This window comes from Notechis scutatus, chromosome 8, assembly GCF_049901735.1.
Source record: "Notechis scutatus isolate UNSWTSFEM ecotype Mainland chromosome 8, rNotScu1.2, whole genome shotgun sequence".
NCBI lineage: Eukaryota > Metazoa > Chordata > Lepidosauria > Squamata > Elapidae > Notechis > Notechis scutatus.
In genome coordinates this window covers 17,915,066-17,940,567 of record NC_142016.1, presented here as the reverse complement: position 1 = coordinate 17,940,567, position 25,502 = coordinate 17,915,066, and the positions used below count along the sequence as shown (strand labels likewise).

General features: G+C 45.7%; 1 protein-coding gene across 2 annotated transcripts in view; it reads left to right on the top strand.

Moving 5' to 3' along the window:
- The window catches only part of KIRREL2 (kirre like nephrin family adhesion molecule 2), a 61,468-nt gene extending 37,876 nt beyond the window's left edge, over positions 1-23,592 (top strand). For both annotated transcript variants that reach the window (XM_087970867.1, XM_087970868.1), the window contains exons 7-15: positions 1,307-1,455; positions 2,226-2,353; positions 4,456-4,582; positions 6,633-6,733; positions 13,330-13,528; positions 15,768-15,878; positions 18,141-18,250; positions 20,310-20,393; positions 22,140-23,592. In XM_087970867.1, coding sequence (XP_087826993.1) covers positions 1,307-1,455; positions 2,226-2,353; positions 4,456-4,582; positions 6,633-6,733; positions 13,330-13,528; positions 15,768-15,878; positions 18,141-18,250; positions 20,310-20,393; positions 22,140-22,586 — 1,456 coding nt within the window. In that variant the 3' untranslated portion in view covers positions 22,587-23,592. The remainder of the gene's footprint in view (positions 1-1,306; positions 1,456-2,225; positions 2,354-4,455; positions 4,583-6,632; positions 6,734-13,329; positions 13,529-15,767; positions 15,879-18,140; positions 18,251-20,309; positions 20,394-22,139) is intronic.
- The last annotated feature ends 1,910 nt before the right edge of the window (positions 23,593-25,502 follow it).

Genomic DNA, 25,502 nt, shown 5'->3' with positions numbered 1-25,502 from the left:
GGATTGCCCGCTCAGTTATTCAGATGGAAGTCCTTGCTTACTGACCTCCATTGGGGTCGGCAACTCTTTTATCGCTAAGTGACGTAGTTGTTAAATGAAATTTCAGGTGACTTCACCGGATTTAGGATTGTCAGTTCAGGTCAGTCAAAAATGGTGATCGTTTATGATGTCATGTGGCTGTGACTTCCCACTGGCTTTACATTGAATGTACTTGTCAGAAGCTGGCTGGGAAGGGCACAAAAATGGTGATCATGTGACCATGGGGTGGTGTAGCTAATAAATGTGTGCTGGTTGCCAAGCACTTAAATCACTGAACAAACAGTTGGTAACCAAGGGCTATCTCTACTTGTCCTGCTGATGTGTAAGAATTAGCTAACATGGATCAGTTCAAAAGTTACACTACTTCCCACTTGTATTCTCTAGTTTTCAAAAGTGTACGGTCACTGAATCTAGTGAGGGTTCATAATCCAAATGATTAGTAATCATTGATACCTTCCACTGGTTTTCTGTAATCCAATTGTTAAGCCATCTTAATTTGGTAACCATCATCCATTCTTGTGGCAGGAAGTTCCCCAGGGCAACTGTACACCGCATGAAAAAATTCTCTATTTGTCTGCTCTAAACATGTCTACTCAGCTTCATTATGGATTTTGGCTTCTAGTATCATGAGAGAAAAGGAGTAACTTCTCCTTGCTCTCACGCCTTTACTGATCTCTTGAGTACATTAAAAAGGTCACCGCTTTTTCTTCTACAACAGGAATGGGCACACTTTCAGTAGGCCAGAAAGCACATTAACATTTTGGGTGGAAGGGCGACAGGTTCTAATGTGGAGGCAATAACAACCAAGCAACCGAGTTCCTATGAAACACAAAAGTAGAGTAACATTAGTTGGCTGTGTTGGTTGTGGTTGCAAGAATCTACTCCGCCAATGTGGTAACATGGAGGATGAACCAGGTCACAATGTTAAGCCAGACTGTGATTTATTTATTTGGACACTTCTATCAGCCTGTTGACATGAAATCAAAAACACAAATATCAACACTACCATTACTGTAAGGTTATAGTAAGAGAACATGCAAATCTAAAAAATACTTCTCCCCGCCCTTACCTTGAATTTCCATAGAATAAAAGAGAATCCCTTCTGAGATGCTTTCTCGACCTCCATTCTTTGGTGACTAGTCTGCGGCTCTTCCTCCTACTCCCAAGTTATTCTCACAGCCTCATTCCACTGCCCATGACCCGAACCCAGATTTAAGAGTTTAACATGTTGAGTCAAGATCTCCTAAGTCCGTATCTCCCTTGACAGGTGGGCTAAAGGAGGTGTCCCCATCCCAGAGGCCAACGGTGACAGCTACGAAGCCACAGTTGACCAGTCTTTCTTCACAGAGCCCGTGTCGTGTGAAGTGTCCAACGCTGTGGGCAGCACCAATGTTAGCACTCTGGTGGACGTCCACTGTAAGTCAAAACTTTCAAAAAGGAATTAGGGAAGAGGTTGGGGGGGTTTCAGCAAGCATTTTTCCCCCCTAGCATTTATGAGCTGTGATGGCGCAGTGGTTAGAATGCGGTACTGCAGGCTACTTCTGCCGACTGCCGGCTGCCTGCAATTTGGCAGTTCAATTCTCACCAGGCTCAAGGTTGACTCAGCCTTCTATCCTTCCAAGTTCTGTAAAATGAGGACCCAGATTGTTGGGGGCAATAGGCTGACTCTGTAAACCACTTGGAAAGGGCTATAAGAAGCGGTATAGAAGTCTAAGTGTTATTGCTATTTCCCTGGAGACTAAACCTGTAATTTCTATAGGTAAGCCAGGGATACAAAACTGGATGGGCCATTTGGGGAGGTTGAAGTCATCACATCTTAAAGTTGTTGAGGTTGAGAAACACTCAGAGCGAGACCCAAAGGTGATTTTTCAAGAGGCAGTTCGACTTCTTTGTTCTTCTTTGAAGACTTCTCACCCAAGAAGCTTCTTCAGTTCTGGGCTGAACTAAAGAACTTCAGTCAGTGCTGAAGAAGATTCCTGGGTGAGAAGCAAAACAAAGAAAGTCCAGTTGCCTCTTGAAAAAGCACTTTTGGGACAACCATGACCTGATGACTGAGAATCTCCATAGACACTCAGACCAAGAGATAAGAGTTAGACTATGAAGTGGAATCCTGAGGCTTCTACCAAACTTATTGGCTGTTGTCATTGATGCTCAACTAACTCTTTCGTCTTTTTTTACTCCTGTAGTTGGGCCTCACCTTGTCTCCCAGCCCAAGCCCCTGACGGTGGACATCGGCTCAGATGCCTCTTTCACCTGCACCTGGACTGGGAACCCACCTCTAACCTTGGCCTGGACAAAGAAAGGATCCACTGTGGTGAGTTCAGCTTTGACCGTCAGTTTCCATTTTCTCTCCCATTTTAATAGTGAGCACAAGCTCAACATCAGAAGGTAGACAAGAGATTAGAATGAGAGACTTTCACCAAAGTTTTAGCCATAGAGCCAAACTCACCAGGCATCAGCCAAGTAACATGGTTGTCCACAGCCTAAAGGGGCCTCTCAAAATTTAAGATGGTTTTTCATTTATTACGGTTACAACTTTAATAGGAAGAGTCCGGTATAGCATCTTTTCTGACAAATATATTTGATTAAACCGCGTCAGCTTTCGTGAGTTGTGTCTGATGAGCTGAGAACGTTGATGCCTTCCAATCCCATGCCTTCATCAGAAAAGATGCTACCAGACCCCTGATTTCTGGGCATCGTAAATTAAGCCAGATCTCTTACAATGTCATATGAGACAGTCTTCATCAGTTAAGGTCTCCTCTGTAGTACATCTGTGTCATGCCCCTGGTGGAGACCGACTCTGAGGAAGAGGAGGAACAGCCAACAGGGAGTGGGAGTGTGGCTCCGGAGGTGGTGGTGGAGGAGGCTGGGGAAGGGCAGAGGCCGGCTGAGCAGTCAGAGGAGGACCCAGGCCCATCCCCTATCCATCCTAGGTCACACAGGGAGGAGAGGATCAGGGAAAAGTGAGGTCTACTCAAGAGGAGATTACCATGATCCTCCTCGTGGCTTGCAGGTGGGAGCTATATAAGTTTGCAACTGCGCAGTTAGAATTTGCAGGAGTCAATTTAGTCTTCACCTTGAAAGAGGTTTATCTTTGCTGGCGTTCTTTCCATGGACTTTTCTTGGTTATTTTCCTGGAGTTTATGATTAGTTATCTTGGCTTGCTTCGGAACTCTCATCAATGCGGTTTGTTTTGGTTTTCTGTTTGCCTCATTATTTACTTTTGTGACTTTAAACTGTGTCTAATAAAACAGTGAAGTTAAGTTGAAGGCCTTACCGGACGTTAATATATGTTTTGGGTTTTGGGTTATTTTGAGAGACTACGGATCATCACAATCTGTTCCTCATCAATGAAGATTAAAATATGTTTGGTTTCTGCAGCATCGGCCTTGCTCTTCAAAGAAAGCTCATCCCCCAACCCATCACAGACCTGTTATACATCCTGATGACATTCTTGCCAAGTTCAGCTATTCCACAGCCTTCTTCTTAGCACTTGCCAAATATTGCTCTGCATCAGTGTTTCTCCATTTGGCCACTTTAACAGGCATGGACTTCAATTCCCAGAATCCCACAACCAGCTGTAATTTTGGGAGTTGAAGTCCACACATCTTAAAGTGGCCAAGATTGTAAAACACTATGGTTGAGAAACACTCAGGGATAGACCCAAAGGTGCTTTTTCAAGAGACAGTTGGACTTCCTTTGTTTTTCCTTGAAGACTTCTCACCCAAGAAGTTTCTTCAGTTCTGGGCTGAACTAAAGAACTTCAGTCAGTACTGAAGAAGATTCTTCGGTGAGAAGAAGCAAAGCAAAGGAAAAACAAAGAAAGTCAAATATTGCTCTACAGCAATGTTTCTCAATTTGGCCACTTTAAGAGGCATGGACTTCAATTTCCAGAATTCCACAACCAGCTGCAATTCTGGGAGTTGAAGTCAAAGTTAAAGTGAGTTAAAGTGGCCAAGATTGTAAAATACTGCTCTACCTCTTCCCATGTATTAGGCCTCCCCAGGTCTACACCTGGCCCTGATTTCTATCTTTGCAACTGGTAAACAATACCAAAACTGGGCCCATCACTAACAAAAGGTCTGTTCCCACCAATCCCTCATTGCTTTCCTAGGAGACATTGTAGGAGAAATGTCATGTTAATCAGCAGTAGCCCCAAATTAAGAGAGGTGTGGTAGCACCTCTTCCAACTTACAAATTTAATCCAAAGATGCCATGCAATTGATGAAGGGAGATTGCAGCTCATGAAATCTTACACCTTTTAGTAAAAAGTGGGAAAAGATGCTATCAGACTCCTTCCAACTCGTTCCTTTCAAGTGGAGATGGGCAACAGGTGGCCTCCCTGGTATTTTTAGAATCTCATTGTCCTTGGCCATTAAGGAAGACATGGTCAACTGAGTCAACTTGTACCAACAGGTGCTGAGTAATGGCAACACACTGCATCTCAAGGCAGTGACACAAGAGGATGCCGGGGTGTACGTGTGCAAAGCCATCGTGCCTCGCATTGGAGTGGCCGAGAAAGAAGTGACCCTGGCTGTGAATGGTGAGGGTTCAAGGCTTGGAAGGGCAAATCTGGCAAAGGGTGGAGATGGTGCAAACCATTTCCCAAATTGGGGAGGGGGGAGGAATTGCTAAGAGGAAAGTAGGACTTTTCCCTCCTCATTTATTGAAACCATCCCATTCAGAGGCGGTATTCAGCCGGTTCTGACCAGTTCTAGAGAACCGGTAGCAGAAATTTTAAGTAGTTTGGAGAACCGGCAAATACCACCTGACTGGCTCCACCCCCATCTATTCTCTGCCTCCCGAGTCCCAGCTGATCGGCTGGGTCTTCTTTGGTTGCTCTGCACAGGAGAACGGAGCTGGAAAGCAGGTTAGTGGGGTGGGGAGGGAATGGGATTTTGCAGTATCCTCCTTCTGCCACACTCACCAGGCCAACCACCAAACCAGGTCACACCCACAGAACCAGTAGTAAAAAAATTCGAATCCCACCACTAAATCCCATGGTAGTCAAATCATGATTCCCTCTCAAATTCAATTCATTCATTCAAGTTTATGTAGCCTTCCGTCTCACTGTTGGTGAATCTGAGCAGTGAACAGCGCTCAGATTACAAACAGCAAATTTGGCAAAAATGTTAATCCGTATTACAAATAATAAAAGTTAGAAATACAAACCCCCAGGGGAGAGAGGATAAAAATGGCAACCTTGTCAGTGGAGCCACCTAAGCCAGTCTCCAGTTGTCTGAGGACCCCCCAGGCCTAAGACCACAGCCAGCTCTTAAGGAGCTTTTCAATGAGGAGCTAAGAGGTTACAACTTCTAATTTTCAATAAAAGAGAATATACGCAGCTCAGTCCTTGGTGCTCTTTGAGTATGTGTTTACAACACACAACCATCTACAATATTGTAGATGCATGGTAAATATTCAACATATTTATGTATAACATTGTATGTATGAGATACAGTGTTAAGGAGTGTTAACAAACCACCATGTAGGACAGGCAGGCAGAAGCAACATTCATGAACACCAACTAGTAGTTAGAAGGCACGATGAAAACTCCTAAATCTCACAACACCTGGCTATAGGCTCAACCATAGTTTCAGCTGTGAAACTGAGCATCCTAGACCAAATCAAGTCCAAAAATGCTAAGGAATTCCTGAAAGCTTGGCATTCACAGTGGCGCAGTGGTTAGAGTGCAGTACTGCAGGCTACTTCTGCTGGCTGCCGGCTGCCTGTAATTTGGCAGTTCAAATCTCACCAGGCTCAAGGTTGACTCAGCCTTCCATCTTCCAAGGTTGATAAAATGAGGAGCAACAGGCTGACTGTGTAAACCGCTTAGAGAGGACAGTAAAGCACTGTGAAGTGGCATATAAGTCTAAGTGCTATTGCTATTCAGACAAATCAGCCATCAATAGACACATAGAGATAAATCAAAGTTAAAAGAGACAATTTAAAAGCTACCAATTAAACAAAAAGACAGGATTCCATCCAACGGTTGACACCGGATAAGCAGAGGTTAACACCATGCAAACAATCAAGCAGAAAACAATACCTAATCAAGGAACTACCAAGGATAAAGCTCCCAGAAACATTGGCAGGACAAGCTATTTTATATAAAGAGGGAGCAAACCCCACACTCACAAGACACTGATGTTAATTATCTACAGTAGTTTCATAATGAAATGTCTAGAACTAAACAACCAGGCTCAGAGAGCACCCAGGACTCCGAAACAGGGGTGGGATTCTACCGGTTCGGCCTGGTTCAGGTGAACCGGTAGCTCCGAGGACCAGCTGTGAGCAAACTGGTTCGCTCTGACGATCAGCTGTTGGGTCCACCAGCCCACTGCAGCTCTAGTCTGTGCTTTATATCCTGGTTTTCAAGCTCAGCTGATTCGAACGGCACAATGGATTGCCGCACGTCAGCTGTTTAACACACAGAGATTGCTAGAGAAGGTCAGTAGCAAACACTGTGTGCGCGCGAAGCACATATTTGGCTCACTGAACCTGTTTTTTAACACTGGTTGAATCGCTCCAAAATTGAATCGCACCCCTGATCCAAAACCTCTAATTTGCTCAGGTTGGGCCTTTGTTTCCAGGTCCACCCATTATCAGTGCTGAATCAAGCCAGCAGACAGCAGTGGGAGCCAAGGCCCGTCTGGAATGCTTGGTGGAAAGCGTGCCACGGCCGGACCGGATCGTAAGTATTGCAATCTTTTAATGACCTTCCATTGGCCTTTCATTAGATCTTTGCCCAATTAGTAAGAATACAACAAATGTTTGTAAATAAAAATGGTGTGACAGTTCACAAAGATTACTAGGTACCAATAGAAATACATCCTATTTCCATAGCAAGGAAGATAAAGCAGCGATGGTTAAATTGAATACTTTATCTAAAGAGGAAAATATGTTCTTATTTAGATATCACTTCTGGAATTTCTGCTTGTGAAGAATAAAAAAATGAAACTCTGATTTGGGTTGTGTTGATCAGAAAGATTTGGTGTTATAGAAACGGCTAGTTATATGTTAATATGTTAATATGCAAAAAGTTGAGGTTGAAGTGTGTTTATCTTGTACTGGGCTAGGAGGAGTTGCAAGTCAATGCTCCCTTTTCTTTCTTTCTTTTTCTCTTCTTCATTGTATTTCACACACCTTTTTCCCCTTCCCCTTCCTTCCCTTAACTTCCTATTGTCTTTTCTTTTTTTTGTATTTTATACAATAAAAATAAAAGGGGAGGGGGCAAGATTTTTGCCCAATTTGCCATGCAAGCTTAGAATTCAGCACCCAAGGAAATAGCAGTTCTTTAACTGTACACAGATTTCTAGTTTTGAAGGCACACTGTATATAATATCGCAAAGCTGGCTCCTTCCTTAGCTTGATGAATTTCCTAGCCCCAAGATCAAAGCCATCTTTAAGGTATTTTAAAATATAAAAGACAAGTTATAAATACTAAATGGGTCTGTGTCTCTAACACAGTTGTTTGATGGATGAACTGGCCTGGAAAGAATTTCCCCGAGAGCATTTGAGAGCCAGTGGAAAAAAGTTGCTTCAGAATAATACCCAACAATTTAAAAAGTTCAATGACCAATACCTATGTCAAAAAGGAAGCTCAGATTCATTAGCCATGTAAAAGAACAGATCAAGGCAAGCAACATCAGCGCCAAAATAAATAATCCAACGATAACATAAATAAGATGCAGATAAGATTCTTGACTTACAAACTATTTAGCAACTGCTCGAAGTTACAAAGTCACTGGAAAAAGTGACTTATAACTTGCAATATGGTCCAGTATGGTCATGTGATCAAAATTTGGTGCTTTGTAGCGGACATCGCAAACTGTCCTGTATTTATGACTATTGCAACATCCTGGGCAGTGGTGGGATTCAAAAAATTTTACTACCGGTTCTGTGGGCGTGGCTTGGTGGGTGTGGCTTGGTGGGTGTGGCAGGGGAAGGATACTGTAAAATCCCCATTTCCTCCCCACCCCACTAACCTGCTTTGCAGCTCCGTTCTCCTGTGCAGGGCAACCAAAGAAGACGCAGCCAATCAGCTGGGACTCTCAATGGGAGGCAGAGAATAGATGGGGGCGGGGCCAGTCAGAGGTGGGATTTGCTGGTTCTCTGAACTACTCAAAATTTCCACTACTGGTTCTCCAGAACTGGTCAGAACCTGCTGAATACCACCACTGATCCTGGAGTCATGTGATCTCCACTTTTTCACCTTCCCAATCAATTTCTAACAAGCAAAGTAAACAGGAGAAGCAAGATTCACTTAACGAGTGTATGAGTCTTTTTAACAATTGCAGTAGTTCACTTAACAACTCTGGCAAAAAATGGTCATAAAATCAGGCAAAAACTCGCTGCCACAATTCTGGGTCATAAGGATAACCTGTACTCTCTTTTTAATTATGTTTTGATTTCCTTTTATTTGAAACTAAATTAAAATACAACATTGTACAGGTAGTCCTCAACTTTTGTGGCCCTCCATGGACCACAATGGAGCCCCAAATTTATGTCGTTAAGTGAGACATTTGTTCAGTGAACTTTGCCCCATTTTACGACCTTTCTGGCCACGGTTGTTAAGTGAATCGTTGCGATTGTTAAGTTAGTAACCCGGTTGTTAAGTGATTCTGGCTTCCCCATTGACTTTGCTGGCCAGAATGATGCCACATGACCTTGCCACATGACCTGCAACTGTCATAAATGCGAGTCCCTTGTCAAACATCCCAATGTAAATCACGTGGGGATGCTGCAACAGTCGGAAGTGTGGAAAATAGTCATAAGTCACTTTTTTTCAGCACCGTTGTAACTTCGATCACTAAGTGAACTGTTGTAAGTCAAGGACTACCCATAGTTTTCCTTCAAAACTCTTCGGATGGCTAACCTTGGTGGGGCCATCAGCAAAGTACCGTGTTTCCCTGAAAATAAGACCCTGTCTTATATTTTTTTCTGCCACCAAAAAAGGCACCAGGTCTTATTTTCGGGGGATGTCATCCACTAACCTCACTTAAGCACGTCACCCCCAGCCTCCTTTTTGCTGTCTGAGGCCTTCAGGAACTTCTTCTTCTGCGGCTGGCAAGGCTTTCCTGAAGGCCTCTGCAACTGATAACCGAGCTCTGGATCGATCCGGAGCTTTCTTATCAGCTACAGAGGCCTTCGGGAAAGCTTTGCCAGCTTTGCCGGCTGCAGAAGAAATGGGCCGGCATGGCAGGTGTCGGGGTGTGCGAGGCCTGGCTACAACTGTCCAAAGGTAAGTAGTAGGGCTGCTCCATCCCCACCTAGCTTAATTTTTACCAGTGCACTCTGGAGTGGGTGGGATCCTAATTAGGGCTTATTTTGGGGGTAGGTCTCATATTGGGCACACGTGTAAAAAAAAAATCAAGGTAGGGCTTACTTTCAAGGTAGGTCATATTTTTGAGGAAACAGGGCACATTACTGCAAAAGATGAGGGGCCAACACCAAAAAGGCCCTGACATGAAGGCCCAACAGTGATTCAGATCTTCGTATCGTACCAGCCTAAACTGGTAGATTCGGACAATGTGGGCAGATCTTCAGCTAAACCAGATGAAAGGACATTTAGCCCCCAGGGATTTCTAAAAGGAGGATCTATTACATATAGGCAGTGAGCTCATTTGCATGGCTGCTCCAGCTTCTGCCTGGCTGACCAGGAAAACTATGGCAACTGTTTTTTTCCCCCCTGTCCATTCATATCCTTGTCATGTGAGAGAGAGAGCCTCCAGGCCACTAGCAAACAATGAAGCGCCACCTTTTTTTAAAAGTGTAATTGATAGGTGTACAAACAGTTAAAAACAGCAAGAAGGCTGGAGTGGAATTATTAATGAAACAATAAGTCTAAAATCCAATTTCTCATCTCCCCCCAAAGCCCCAGCAGGCTTAGGCTGCAAAAATACTCAGGCTTACCTGCTTGTCTCCGTGGAGACTTCGCTGGGTGTAGATGTGCAGCGATGTGCAGTCTTGTTATTGCTCTTCTCCAAAAAAATCAAAGCTATGCAAGACCATTAAATTACTTGTAGGGAAGGGCCTTGGGGAGTGCCAAAAGAATCAACACCAGAAAAGCTGCAGACCACAATTAAACAATGCAGGGCTTCGTTGGAGGATGCAAACTAGCATTGTCCCGCCAGAGAGAGGGAGCCCAGGGTGTCCAACTGCGTCAGATCAGGGCCCGCTTTGATAAGCCAAATGAATCCTAACCTGCGCTCCAGTGTCTGTGTTACCTATCCAGAATTTGCCAGCCCTGCAGAAGTTGAATACCAAAGTTATAACTGCTAAAACTGTTTCGATTAGAAGGGTTAAGGAACAGAATCTTGCAACTCTGAATGGGCCTCCTCCCATTCTCCTTCCCTTTAGCTGCAAGGGAACTAGGGAAGCATGCAAATGAGAGTAGATAAATAGGTACCCCTTTGGTGGGAAGATAACACCACTCTTTGAAGAGGTTTCGCTTCTCATCCAAGAAGCTTCTTACAGCTCTGACTGGACGGTGGTGGGGAATAGAAGGATTTATATTCCTTGCGGATCGCTGGTCGTTCGCATTCTTTTTAGAGCCGGGGTGTCAAACTCGCGGCGTCAGTCATCACGTGATGTATCGTGACTCTTTTCCCCTTCACTAAAACGGGGGTGGGCGCAGCCAGCGCATGATGCATCTGGCCCACAGGCTGCGAGTTTGACACCCCTGTTTCAGAGAGTCATTGAGGCCACTTGGAGGTTTATCTGTGTCCTCAGGGTCACCTGAGTAGTGCCAACCTATTCTCCACACCCATTTGCACTGTGACCCTCAGGACACAGATAAACCTCCAAGTGGCCTCAATGACTCTCTAAAAAGAATGCAAATGGCCAACTGTCCGCAAGGAGTATAAATCCTTCCGTTCCCCACCACCATCCAGTCAGAGCCGAAGAAGCTTCTTGGATGAGAAGCAAAACGTCTTCAGAGGAAAAAAAAAAAAACAAAGTCCAATTGCCTCTTGGGGAAAAAAGCACCTTTGAGACAACCACGACCAGACATTTAGGTCTCAGTGCAGGAACTCAACCATCAGCATTTTCTTCAGCTGCCAAGCCAAAGCAGGATGAATTTTGCAAAACTGAAAGCCAGCTGTCTGGGCAAACCTGTTTTATCTGCAGATCACATACAGGTCACCGAATCCAGATTCCTGTGGCCCAGAACGCCGATGCTCTCAACTGCAGGGAACACAGCCTTTTTCTGCCTTCGATTTCTCCCTGAACAAGTAGATGAGACAGCATATTGCTGGCTGGCGCTGCTTCTTCGTGTGCTCGGTTTTCTAAGTAGCCGACGCAACCAGAAGTTCCTGATGCAGCTCACGATAGCACTGTTCTCCACTGTTCACATTTTTCTCTCCGTGCATTTTCTTTTCTTTTCTCTCTCTCTCTCTGTAAAAAACCATATCACCAGCCAGCCACTAATACAACTCCAGGCTAAAAAGAATTTTTAAAATAGAAGTGGAATCCATGGGAGGGGGAGGAGGGGAGGGGGAAGTGAGCTGGCTTGGCTCTCTCCATACCAAATAGCAAAAAATAAACCAAAACAGAACTTGCATCTCCAAATCACTTTCCCAGGTGGCTTCATTTTCAAATCCCAGTGAGGTTTTTTTTTTCCCCCTTTCATTAGTCTGCAAAAAGAAAAGACAAATGAGATTAGCAAATGTATACAGGTAATAAACAGCTTTTCTGAGCTGGTGATGCCCAACCACCACTTAGAAAAATGCTTTACCCAACTCCATTGTTACAGCCTCAACCCCTCACAGCTTCAACCTCAAACTGTCTACCGTGGACCTCACCCCATTCCTCAGAGTCCTTAAAGGGGGCGTGCATAAGCGTACCAGCCTGCTTACCGCCGCTGTCTTACTGTCCCCATTTACCTGTATTTAATTCCTTTGTTCTTGTTTATGTTCACATTTATACTTGTTAGCCTGTACATGTTTGACAAACAAACAAATAAAATAAATTCGGTGTGAGCCGTGAGTGGAAAAAAAATCAGCCAAGAGGTTTATTTTTGTAAAAAGGACGTCCAAGTGGCAGCTGCTACCTAGATGTTCTCTGTGTACACAGGTAGTCCACAGCTTACGACCACAATGGAGCCCCAAATTTTTGTTGCTAAGTGAGAAATTCATTAAGTGAGTTTTGCCCCGTTTTACAGCCTTCCTTGCCACGGTTGCTAAACGTAGCGTTAAATTAATAACACGTGTCAGGATTCCAGCAGTTAACCTCCATTTAAATCATGAGTCTCGAGCCAAACTTCCAAAACTTAAAAAGGATTTATTGAGAGTTAACATGCCGGCACTGCCTGGGTGTAGCTGACTCTGAAATACATAATTCATTGTTACCCTTGACCCTGGTTTTCCCCCACCCCCTGAGTGTATCGTAATTCATATTCTCCAATGGGACACATCCATAGCCAAGAGTCATCAATCATGTTCTCCAGTTTGAATTTTGCGTGGCAGAAACTTCAGTCACCTAGTTACTATCTTTGAAAACATTTATAGAATGCACTTTCGGTTTGCAAGTTGCCGCACTGCTCCCCCCTCCCTTTCTGTTGGCAACTCTAAAAAGACCGCATTTTATGAGTTGACAACACGGTTGTGAAGTGAATTTGGCTTCCCCGTTGACTTTGCTCGCCAGGTCTCAAAAGGGGATCGTACTGGACATTGCAGCCATCATAAATATGAACTAGCTGCCAAGTGTCCGAATTTTGATCATGTGGCCAGAGGGATGCAGTGGTCGTAAGTGTGAAAAATGGTCCTAAGTGACTTTTTTCAGTGCTGTTTTAACTTTGAATGGTCACTAAATGAACTGTTGTAAGGCGAGGCTTACTTGTACAGGTAGTCCTCGGCTCCCAGCCGTTCATTTAATGACCGTTCAAAGTTGCAACGGCACTGAAAAAAGTGACTTATGATTGTTTCTCATACTTACGCCCTCTGCAGCATCCCCATGGTCACGTGATTAAAATTCAGCTGCTTGGCCACAGGTTCATATTTATGACCGTTGCTTTGCCCTGAGGTCACGCGATCCCCTTTTGCGACCTTCTGACGACTGAAGTCAACAGGGGAAGCCAGATTCACTTCACAATCAGGTTGCTAACTTATCAACTGCAGTAATTCACTTAACAACCGAGGCAGGAAAGGTTGTAAAATGGGGCAAAACTCGCTTAACAAATATCTCACTTACCAAGAGAATTTTGGGGACCTCACTTGTGGTCGTAAGTCGAGGACTACCTGGAGTTGTCTCCCCGGTGTCGCTTGGTCTCACCTTTCTCTTCTGCATCAGGCCTGGGCGTGGGGCGAACGGATGCTGGACACTGGCTCCCTGGACCGTTTCACAGTGGACACCGTAGTGACTGAGCAAGGGGTGCTCTCAGCTCTGCTGATCGACCCAACCCATGACGACGACTTCGCACTGCCCTACAACTGCACGGCGTGGAACCGCTTTGGCGCCCGCTCCGTGGCAGTCAGCTTACGCCGCCAAGGTGCATCTCCTCCTTTCGCTGGACTAAGCTTGGTCATTCATGGCTCTCTGGACTCAGTAGCCTGTGGTTGTAGCTCATTGGCTGGGTTCCTGCAACACACAGTCCATCTTCAGGGCACAGAACATGATTACTGGCAGGACCACTTATCGCCAATCAGTCAAAGGATGGGCAATGCTCGGAGACCGTTTGGTAGAATACAGTGGTGGGATACAAATTTTTTACTACCGGTTCTGTGGGCGTGGCTTGGTGGGCGCGCTTTGTACACGCGCTTCGCACGCACGCAGAGGGTTTGCTACTGACCTTCTCCTCAATCCTGCACTCTCCCTGTGTGTTCAACAGCTGACACGCAGCAATCTGCTGTGCCGTGTGAAGCAGCTGAGCTTCAAAACCAGGAAAAAAAGGTCAGATCATCAGCTGATCATCAGAGCAAACCAGTTCGCTCACAGATGATCCTCGGCGCTACTGGTTCGGCCGAACCAGGCCAAACCAGTAGAATACCACCACATGACATTTGACGGGACTGCTCTCCTTGTTGCTGTACCTGCTGCGTGGATCAGCATTTTTGCTGAGGTTCTTTGGGTCTTTTATAAGGCTGTGAAAGCCTGGCTTTTCCCCCCAGACCCTGAGCCAGGATGTTGCAGATGAGAGCCCCATCTGAAAGGATTCAGACTGTCTTTGGCCTCAGATGTACTTTGATGATTGTTGTTTTAATTTGAGGTTATTTGTTCTTGTTTGTTTTAACCAGACGTTAGCCAACCAGGGTTGCAAATTGAGATTTGGGTGGGTGGGTAGATGGATGAGGAAGGAAGGAAGGAAGGAAGGAAGGAAGGAAGGAAGGAAGAAAGAAAGAAAGAAAGAAAGAAAGAAAGAAAGAAAGAAAGAAAGAAGAAGAAAGAAAGAAGAAAGAAAGAAAGAAAGAAAGAAAGAAAGAAAGAAAGAAAGAAAGAAAGAAAGAAAGAAAGAAAGAAAGAAAGAAAGAAAGAAAGAAAGAGAAAGAAAGAAGAAAGAAAGAGAAAGAAGAAAGAAAGAAAGAAGTTAAGATAAGGGAAGGGGATAATGAAGTAAGGACAGGGAGGTAAGGAGGGCGGAAAGAAACAAAAGGAGGGAAGGAGGAAAAGGAAGGAAAGAAAGAAGATGAGGGAGGGAGGAAAGAAAGAAGGAAAGATAGGGAGGGAGGGAGGACGGAAAGAAGGAAACAGAAGGAAACAGAAGGAAGAGGAAAGAAGGAAGGAAAGATAAAGAAGGAATGGCGGGAGGGAGGGAGGGAGGATGGAAAGAAGGAAACAGAAGGAGAGAGGAAAGAAGGAAGGAAAGGAAGAAGGAAAGATAAAGAAGGAATGGCGGGAGGGAGGGAGGGAGGACGGAAAGAAGGAAACAGAAGGAGAGAGGAAAGAAGGAAGGAAAGAAGGAAGGAAAGATAAGGAATGGAGGGTGGAAGGAAGGAAGGAAACAGAAGGAGGGGGCAAGGGAGGAAAGGAATGAAGAGATCATTTGCAGTTCAGTGTATTTTAGAAACGATAAAGCAATGCATTAAAATATCAATGTAGTCAAATTTCAGTAGGAGTCCAGTCGCAGCACCTTTTGAGACTCGTAGATTTTTATTAAAAGGAAGGGTAAGTGTTGAGTGGTTCTCTTCATCAGCTGCAGGTGATCACCCCTTCCTAATTTGAATCTCCTCCTCCTGAAAGATGTTTTTTTTTTTTTACCCAACTTAGATAAAACATCTGCCAGATGCAGCATCCATCTTGATTAGCATCCTGCGCCAACCCAGACCCTTGGGCTAGTTCGGTGTCTTGCGCTTTGGCTCCCCCCAAAAAAGAGTTAATTTAGCAACCAGATTAAAACCTTGGCGCTGCTGTTTTCTCCCTACAAACCAAAATGCTGCAGATTCATTACCGCATTCAAAAGAATCTTTGCCGGTTTGTTTAAAGCCTTTGGAAACAGGAGAAAAATGAGGAAAGCTTCTAAGAATAGAGTAGCTTTCTCCAACTTGGAGTCTCCAAGCGGGAGGAGAACAGAGGTGGTATTCAGGCGGTTCGGACCGGTTCTAGCGTACCGGTAGCAAAAATTTTGACTAGTTCGGAGAACCAGCAAATACCACCCCTGACTCTGACGCGCACGTGCATAGAATCGCTTATAGAACCAGCAGGAAAAAATTCGGAAACCCACCACTGGCAGAGAAGATCATAGTAGTCCAGAAATGAAACTAACCCAAGCCATGTTTTTTTTTCCTACCAAGAGGTCCTGTCTGTCCTGATGTTGGGTGCTTTGGCTGCCTCGGGCGTTGTGGCTCTCTTGCTCTTAGTGGTCTTTGTCTCTCTCTGCTATCGACGTAAGCGCTGCGGAAAAGGTGAGGATTTCTGCAACTTTCTCTCACTCCTTCCCCTTCTTCTCTCCCTGGACTTTGCAGTCCTTACTTGAGTCAAAGCCCCAAAGGCTAAGCCAGTGTTTCTTAGCCTTAGCAACTTTTAAGATGTATGGTTGGACTTCAACTCCCAAAATTCTGCCGCCAACATGCAGGAAAACGGAGAAACACGGAGCTGAGCCAAATCCTCTTCAGGAACACAATGGCATTCAACAATGGTTGTCAGGGCCACCTTGAGTAGCCCAGTGAGATAGGAAAGCATGGGGTGGAACCCTGAGTAGGACCTTTTTTGGCTTCACTGTAGAACAAGGGTGTCAAATTCAAGGCCTGGGGGCCGGATCCAGTGAGCCTCAGTGGCGTAGTGGTTAGAGTGCAGTACTGTAAGCTACTTATTTATTTTTATTTATTTATTTGATTTGCCAATTGTTTACAAGATAATAAGTATAAATGTATACATAGTTGTGAATACATGAAATGGGTACATATAAGAAAAATAAAAGAATAAGAGAAACAATAGGACAGGGACGGTAGGCACGTTGGTGCGCTTATGCACGCCCAACTTCTACTGCAATTTGGCAGATCAAATCCCACCAGGCCCAAGGTTGACTCAGCCTTCCATCCTTCCGAGGTGGGTAAAATGAGGACCCAGATCGTTGGGGGCCATAGGCTGATTCTGTATACCACTTAGAGAGGGCTGTAAAGCATTGTAAAGTGGTATATAAGTCTAAGTGCTATTGTTATTGTTACTCAGATCTGGCCCGCAGGGCCCCCCTGGAAACAGCGAAGGACCGGCCCACGGAGGACCGGAGCTCGGGAGCCTGTTTTCACTGGAAGAGCACTCGGGCCACCACAGGTGCCCCTAACATGAGTGACATTGAGCTGGCCACGCCCACCCTGGCCACACACACCCAGCCCCTCCCACCAGGTCAAACACAACCCTAATGTGGCCCTCAATGAAATTGAGTTTGACACCCCTGCTATAGAAGGGGGAGAAAATCTCAGTTGATCTCAGTCCTTGATACAACTTCATCCTGTGTACAAGGAACGCACTTCCCAAAGCAGCTCGTGTCCTCTGTATAATGACAACATCTTTGTCATTGGCCTCCTGATGCCATGGAGCCAATGATCTCATTTCCATTATTGGAACAATGATCTCATTACGCAGCTGACATAATGGGCAAGGTTTGCCTAGTAGCATCATCATGCAAACAATGTAAATCATTGGGGTGACGTACACTCTGATTTAATGAGCACTTCGGAATAATGAACTTGTCATTCCCTTCTTTTAGACTCATGTACCACAGCCCCTAGCAATAGCCCTTAGACTTATATACTACCCCAGAGTGTTTTACAACACTCTCTGAGCAGATTATAGAGTCGACGTATTTCCACCAACAATCTGGGTCCTCATATTTACCAACCTCGGAAAGGTGGAAGGCCGAGTCAACCTTGAGCCGGTCAGGATCGAACCCCTGGCATTGGGCAGAATTAGTCTGCAGTATTGCATTCTAACCATTGTGCCACCACCTCTTCATCTTTCATGAGTCATATTGGTGCAGTGGTTAGAATGTAATACTGCAGGCTAATTCTGCCCAATGCCAGGGGTTCCTAGAACATGCAGGGAGGAACGGAGAAGGAAACAACTTGGCTTATGAGAGAGGAAGCGGCCATGATCCTCCTCATTGGTTGCAGCTGGGGAGAATAGTATGTAAGAGAGACAGTTAAAACATAGTGTTGCCAGAAGCAAAGCATGTGTTATTCTGGGCTGAAGTTATCTTGGTTCGTGTCTTTCCAACAGACTCTTTGAATTTGGTAAATACTTATCCTGGTCCGAAATTTTGTCATTGTAGTTTGTTTTGGTTTTTTATTTCACCTCTATCTGCTCATTAAGTTTGGACTGTATTGCTTTCTTCTGAAGACTATTTTTGAGTACGTTTTATCTCCAACTGAGAATTATTGAACAGTGGGGCCAAGTTGGAGGCATTAAAGGACATTTATTTACATTTTGGATTTTGTTACATTTGTGTTACACTCCGAGTCATCACATTTCCCCTTTTATCCATACCCATTTCATGTACTCTTAATCATGTTTCCAATTATATCTGTTATCTTAAAACATGCTTGACAAAATAAATAAATAAAAATAAATAAAAAATAAAATAAAACCATTGTCCTTAAGAGTAACTTCCTAGGTGTCGGGGGAGCACGATCTGACCTCCGCATCTCCCCTGTCTGTCTCTTCCACAGCCAAGCGGGGGACGCAGCTGTCTAAGGCCGATATCCTCGTGCAGATCACCACAAGCGAGAGCAGCCCCAGCAGGCCCAGCGAGGTGGAAGATGACGCCAAGGAACCCATGGTAAGCAGAGATGGGCACTCACGTCCTCCGGTTCTGTCAAGTCCCTGTTTCTGCAACGGCCCTGACCCAACCGGGTTCCCAGAGAGCAAACACAGACAAAGGCAGCAGCCCCCACCTGTCAAGGTTTAATCACGAATGCTGTTCCTTTACAGAGAAAAGGCTGCTTTCCAGCAATTATCTCCGACAAGAAAGAGCCTTGCCAAGTTGTTTGTCAAGGCTGCCAAAAACCCAGAGATAAGAACTAATTTACAAGATTCACGAACTAAGATGTCCACCAGTTGAGTTTCAGAGCTTCTTTGCTGTCTGCAAAGAACGCTTTTCCAAACCTGGCTTTTATCCTCTTGCAGCCTTACTCCTGAGCCGCCTGTGCTGCTGTAATTGTCCTTTCCTCCGAGCAATCCTTCGTACACGTGCACTTGGCACAGGCCCCTCGGGAACCTCCTCATCACTGCTGCCAGCTCCCACAATCTCTGAAGGCAGCAGTCCACTCCCTGATGGTCCTGGCCCTTCATCTGAGTCCTCTCTCTCCTCAGCCATCTCCTCAGCCAGCAGATGCACCTGCTGCCGGCAAACCGCAACACTAGCATCCAGTCCCAGCTAGCCAACCCTGCCTGCTTTGGGGGGAATAGAAAGAGAGAGAGCACTTATCTTTTTTTTTTCATTGTAGCCACAAGCAAACGAGGCATATGCAGAATTCAAAATTACACACTTGGCGGTGGGGGCAGAAAAGGAGCTGCGGCTAAAATGTGGTAGAATAACACGCAGCTCTCCAAGTGCTTGAGGCAAAGAGTTCTATTATTTTCCAGGAACATCACTTCCCAGTCACCCATCCCGGTGGATTTTTTTTCTCCCCAGTCGATAATACTCTTTTCCCATCTGCTCTGCAAAGTTCCAGCCAGACTGTTTACGTTTTTCTAGGATACTCCAGTTCATTGGCCCTGGACCCAGCTTAGTGTTTTTTGACCTCGAAAATAATGTGGACCATATTTAATAAATATGGATTTCAACTCCCAGAATTCCCTAGTTAGCATGGGAAGTCCGTGTTTCTTAAAGTGGCCAAGATTGTGAAACACTGATTAGCCAGCTAGGAAATCATGCCGTACCCCTGTTTGTTTGTTTGTTTGTTTTTCAGCATTAAATGCCAATTAATGTCAAAGTGGATTTTTTTCCAATTTCTTGCTTAAGTCTCTTAGCTGTCAGTATAGGAAAAGGAGAAAAAAAAACCCAAATCTTTTCCCTTTTCTCTCTCCTTCGCAGCTTAAAAATCTTCTTAGAGAACAATGTTATTGTTTTTTTTTAATAGTTATGCAAACAGCTTAGTTTGGCAAAAATTCTGTCTATAAGTGAGGAACAATTTAAAAAATTACTGAGAAGAAACTCCACATGCCTTTTTGGACTCTGGGGGAACCTGACACTCCCAGAACGTAGAATGGGCCACCAGGAAGATCCACGTGGCCTCCAAGTTCTTGTTTTGTGACATCTAAATTTCCCTGTCCATGTTTGGCTCATATTCAGGCCCACAGTTTTGAGTGGCAGCTCCCAGTGGTCTGGCAACCACCAAGTGAGGTGTTATTGTTTTAAATTTGCCTTTATTCCTTCTTCTCCTCCTCCTCCTCCTCTTCCTCTCCTCCTTCTTCTCCTCTTCTTCTCTTCTCCTCCTCCTCCTCCTCCTCCTCCTCCTCCTCCTCCTCCTTCTCCTCCTCCTCCCCTCCTCCTCTTCTCCTCCTCTTCCTCCTCCTCTTCCTCCTCCTCCTCCTTCTCCTTCTCCTCCTCCTCCTCCTCCTTCTCCTGCTCTTCCTCCTCCTCCTCCTCCTCCTCCTCCTCCTCCTCCTCCTCCTCCTCCTCCTCTCCCTCCTCCTCCTCCCTCCTCCTTCTCCTCCTCCTCCCTCCTCCTCCCTCCTTCTTCTTCTCCTCCCCCTCCCTCCCATACACTGGCATTATTGCTCCATTCTACTTTAAGGTCCTACGCCAGGTGGGCAGTTTCAATTCTGGGCCCCCAAGCTGTGCAAAGCCCTCTTGGGTACCAATTGCTCACCTTTCCCCCTTCCTCTGCCTCCAGGCTACAAGCAGCGAGTCTCCAGCCACATCGCACACTGAACACAGTGAAATCCTGGAGGATGACGAAGGCAGTCAGGAGCTGAAGGTGAGCTCGGCTGAGGTTGCTGTGTGGGATTTTCCCACATATCTGTCTGAGCCAGTGTGGTTGCAGAGGAATCTGCCTTCAGGTTCCCCCCTCCCTGGTTCTGGGTCTACCTGGGGAATTGTAGACCACTCGCTCTCTTTCAAGCCATCTTCCTTCCCACAATGTGTTGGTGGAGAGGAACGGGAGAAGGCCTTCACCAGTAGGCTCTTAGAGGGGATGGAAGCATCCGCATTGAATAAACAAATGAGGGGGAAAGGAAGTTTTATTTTATTTATTTATTTTTGTCAATTGCTTACAAGATTACAGGTATAAGTATAAACATAGTTATGAATACATGAAATGGATACATATAAGAAAAATAAAAGAATAAGAGAAACAATGGGACAGGGACGGTAGGCACGTTGGTGCACTTATGCACGCCCCCTACAGGCCTCTTAGGAAGGGGGTGAGGTCAATAGTAGACAGTCTAAGGTTAAAGTTTTTGGGGTTTGGGGAAGAAACCACAGAGTCAGGTAGAGTATTCCAGACATTGACCACTCTGTTGCTAAAGTCGTATTTCCTGCAATCAAGTTTGGTGTGATTAACTTTGTGGGGGAGAAGAGTCCTACGACAGATGAGATTTAGGTTCACCTGCAAACGATGGTTCTTAAGCATGGAAAACTGTTCTGCGGTACTACTGTATCCTAAGAAATACATCACTGAGACTTTCAAGAAGAGATTGGACTGCCATTTGTCAGAAATGGTGTAGGGCAGTGATGGCTAACCTTTTTCTTGTCGTGTGCCGAAAGTCCACGCATGTGTGCATGCACACACGCACATGTGCCTGCACCCATAATGCAATGCATGTGTGACACCCCACCACCACCTGCGCACGCACCGCATGCCTCTGAGCTTGATGCGTGACTCCTGAGTGCACACCCCACCCCTCCTGCATATGCACAGCTGATACCCGACAATCAGCTGGCTGGTGGAGCGTGCGTGCACACATGCGCTGTGGGTCTGTTCCGGCCAACCTCCCGTGCACCAGCAGAAATGGCTTTGCATGCCACTTCCAGCACGAATGCCATAGGTTCACTGTCACGGAAATAGCCAGAGGTGGGATTCAAAATTTTTAACAACCGGTTCTGTGGGCGTGGCTTAGGTGGTGGGCATGGCTTGGTGGTCCTGTTATTGGCTGGATGTGGCCAACTCAATATCACTCACATTGAGGCATGCATCTCCTCGCCTGGCCTCTCATGACTATGGGGATGCTGCAACAATCGTAAGTGTGAAAAATGATCATAAGTCACTTTTTTCAGTGCCATTGTAACTTTGAATGGTCACTCCACACAAGCAAAGTATCAGCAAAGGAGGGGAAAATAACTCCAGAGAAGTTCCTGAGACAGGAAGTCTAGTCCTGCCAAGAATGTAATGAGGGTTAATGGAGAGGCAGTTTCTGTAAGCAAGACCAGAATGTTTCCTTCCTGCCTTCCTTACAGGAGTAGGCCAGTAATTTCTTCTAACAACCGGTTCTCCCAACTGCTTAGAATGTTAACAACCAGTTCTAGCGAATAGGTACAAACTGGTAGAATCCTATCCCTGGGTGTAGGGTCTCCTGCTTAGGTGGGGGGTTGGATTAGATGACCTACAAGGTCCCTTCCAACTCTGATTATCTGTATCCTAAAAAATGGCACTGCTCCTGGCTGGCAACCTAGAACTGAGCTGTGCGTCCACCTCTAATGTCATGACCTTCTTTTTCCCCCGCAGGACCCCACCAATGGCTACTACAAGGTGCGTGCCCACGAGGAGCCCTGCTTGGGGAGCAGCTTTTCAGAATACACGCCAGCCCCCCGGCCTTTGTTCGGGCCAACGTCCCTGTACCCTTCCGCGGGGCCGGTGCAACCAAAACTCTTTGACTACACCCACCGCTACACCTTGGGCACCCCCAGTTCCCGCTCAGCCTACGACACCACCCACGAGCGGCTTTTCCCTCCAGAGAACATATACAGCGGGGCGACATACCTCACCGCTCCCTACAGCCGGGCGTTCACCAGCTACGTCAAGCCGAGCAGCTACGAGAAAGCTGAGAGCGGTTACGAGCAGTCCGACCAAGCCAGCAAGGCTTCGGGCTGCTCCCGTTTCTCCTACACTTCCTTGTCTCAGCAGTCTGACTATGGGCGCCCTGCTCAACAGCGCATGCAGACCCACGTATGACGGAGCCCCACCCCTTCCGGACTCCTTTAGTGAAGAAAAAAACGGAAGTGGACACTCACTTCGGGGGACTGGTTCCAGTGGGGACAGTCTGGAGGACCTCAAATCTCTTCCTGAGGGCCCCAAACTCGCCTTGCCCACTGGGGACCTCAACAGGGGACTGGCCTGGGGAGGGGGGAGGCCACACCGGCAACCAAGATGGCCGACCTCCTGCTTGCCTTCTTCCGACCGGAACCTAGAACTGTGAAGCAATCGATAGACAGACTTTCTTTGGGTCAGGACACAAAAGCGGACCTTGGATGCGCCGTGATCCCCCCTTTGGGTCTGGACCTGACCTTATTTGGGGGTGGGGTGACTCAGTCTGTAAGAATCCAGATTTCACATGGTGGCCAAGCTTTCATGGGAGATCAGCCATAAGTGTAGCTTACAAATCCATTGGTGATCGAGCTGCCTCAGCAGAGTGGGACTGACTGATGCGCCACCTCGGCTCCCCCTTCCCCCTTTCCTGCAGTCGCATGATTCTGGGAAATCTTTACGCATGGGCACTAGTGCTTGTATTTTCATTTTCCTGGCTCGATGCTGTGGTTTACATCCGTGTTTCTCACACCTCAGCGATGTTAAGGGGTTAATGTGTGTGGACTTCAACTCCCAGAATTCTCCCACCAGCAAAGCGGCTGGAGGAACTCTGGGAGGTGAAGTCCACAATGCCTTAAAAAGTGGCTGAGGTTAAGAAACCCTGGTTTAAATAACTCCCATCTTCCCTCTCTTTAGCAAGCAGTGGGGTGGACACCCTGGATGGATATAAAGGCAACTAAATTCTTTCCTCTTTCTTAGGTAATGGCAGTGCCATGTTTTAAGGGGAGGGAAAGGTGTGCTATTTCCAAGCACTTGCAGCACCTGAGACTCGCCAGCAGGTGGCGGTGGTGTTTAACCACGAATGCCAAGAGAAAACCTGAAAGGAACTAACAAAATAAAATCAAACTGACAGAATAAAATCTAATTTAAGGGGGGAGGGGCAGAAAAGCAGAGTATGGAAGAGAGCAAGAAGCCAGAAACGGGCAAGATCTATTGATCTTGTTTGTGCATCTATGGGGGATGGATAAAGCTGTCGGTTTTCTTTAGAGTTAAGTTATTCCTCCTTTTTCCTTTCCTTTTTGCCTTAAGTGTATTTGTATGCTCCTGTAGGGCATTTCCAAGGGGAGGACATTGTTGCTTTCGGTGTCTTCGGAACCAACGGAGTTTGGTTTACTTTTTTGTTCCTTTTTTGTTCTTCTTTTTTTGCATTTTTCAAGCCAGATCCCTGAGAGGCCATTTGGAGCCATGCCTGCTTGAGCCTGTGGTGCTTTAGAGACGAAGAGGGAGAAATGTACGGACACTTGAAATATTTATATTTAATTTTAAAAAACATGAGATAAGAGTGAGGCTGGATTATTTCTCTCTTTGTTCATTTGGTAGCACTGCAGCCAAGAAACGGCGAACACTTCAAAGGGGGTTAATTTTAGAAAATTGGAAGCTGCCTTCTGTGATGACAGACAGTACAGTCCGATGCTGTTTGTTCTCCACTTCTCCCATGTGATGTTTTACGCAGGTATCACACAATATGTCCCAATTATAGCCTAGATGGCCATAGACAGCTGACAGGTACCTCTGTGCTGTTAGAAAAGAAAGAGAAAAATGAAAATTCATTTGGATTCTTCTCCAAGAACTGAATTCTTAAATAGGTTTAGATTATATGAATTATGGAGACCGTTTTACATTTTTCCCAGCCATTTCTGATGTAGCAATAGCAATAGCACTTAGACTTATAAAAACACTTTACAGTGCTTTTCAGCCCTCTCTAAGCGGTTTACAGAGTCAGCCTACGGACCCCAACAATCTGGGTCCTCATTGTCCTCACTGGGACCTCAGAAGGATAGAAGGCTGAGTCAACCTTGAGCCTGGTGAGATTCGAATTGCCAAATTACAGGCAGCCGGCAGTCAGCAGAAGTAGCCTGCAGTACTGTATTCTTGCCACTGTGGCTCTTGTAAAGGGCAAAACACTTGTAGCTTCTGCTCTATCTTGGGCTTTTGGTGTTTCTGATGGTCTATTATCCATTACAGGTAGTCCTCAAGTTACAGCCACAATTGGTAGCGGAATTTGGGTCGCTAAGTGATGTGGTTGCTTTAAATGGGTCATCGTGTGTGACCGCACCCAATTTTACAAACATTTTTACCAGGGCCTTTAATGTGAACCTCATCCTAGTTAAGCAAATCACGCAGCCATTAAGCAAATATAATGGGCTTTACTTGTTTCGAAGCCAGCTGGGAAGGTTGCAGATCACGATCCCGTGACCGCCGAGGCTGCCACCATCATAAATGCAACCGTCATAACTTCCAACATGGGTTATAATAAAAACACTTTTTCTGAGACCATCATAACTTCGAACTGCCTTGGAGCAAATGGCTGCAAGTCAAGGTCTACCTGTACTTTTCAGAATCACCTTTGCAGTGCATGAGGACTAGAATCTTAACTTTTAAAACTGAAAGGCAGATCTTCTTTGGATGCTACTGTATACATTGCCCTGTTTGTTTTGCATTCTCAAACCCCCGCCCCAACCCTGAAATATGAATGGTATATATCCATGGTCTTCCACAAGAGGGCAGTCTCATGCCGCTTGAATTTTTCTTGGAACAAAAAAAACCCACATTATTTCTAACCTGTACATTTTCCTTTCGTCTGCCAAATATATATACATTGACCTTCCTTCCTGAGTGGCAGGAATTTCCTTTGGCCAGAGATCGCAGCTCCTGAGGGTCACACAGGCTTTGCATGCCTTAAGGTTTTGGCTTCAAACTCTCGTCCGTTTAAAATCGTGGAGTAGGGAGGACACCTGCACCTTAAACTCGTAGTGGCAGGTTGTGATAGATCCAAGTCCTGAT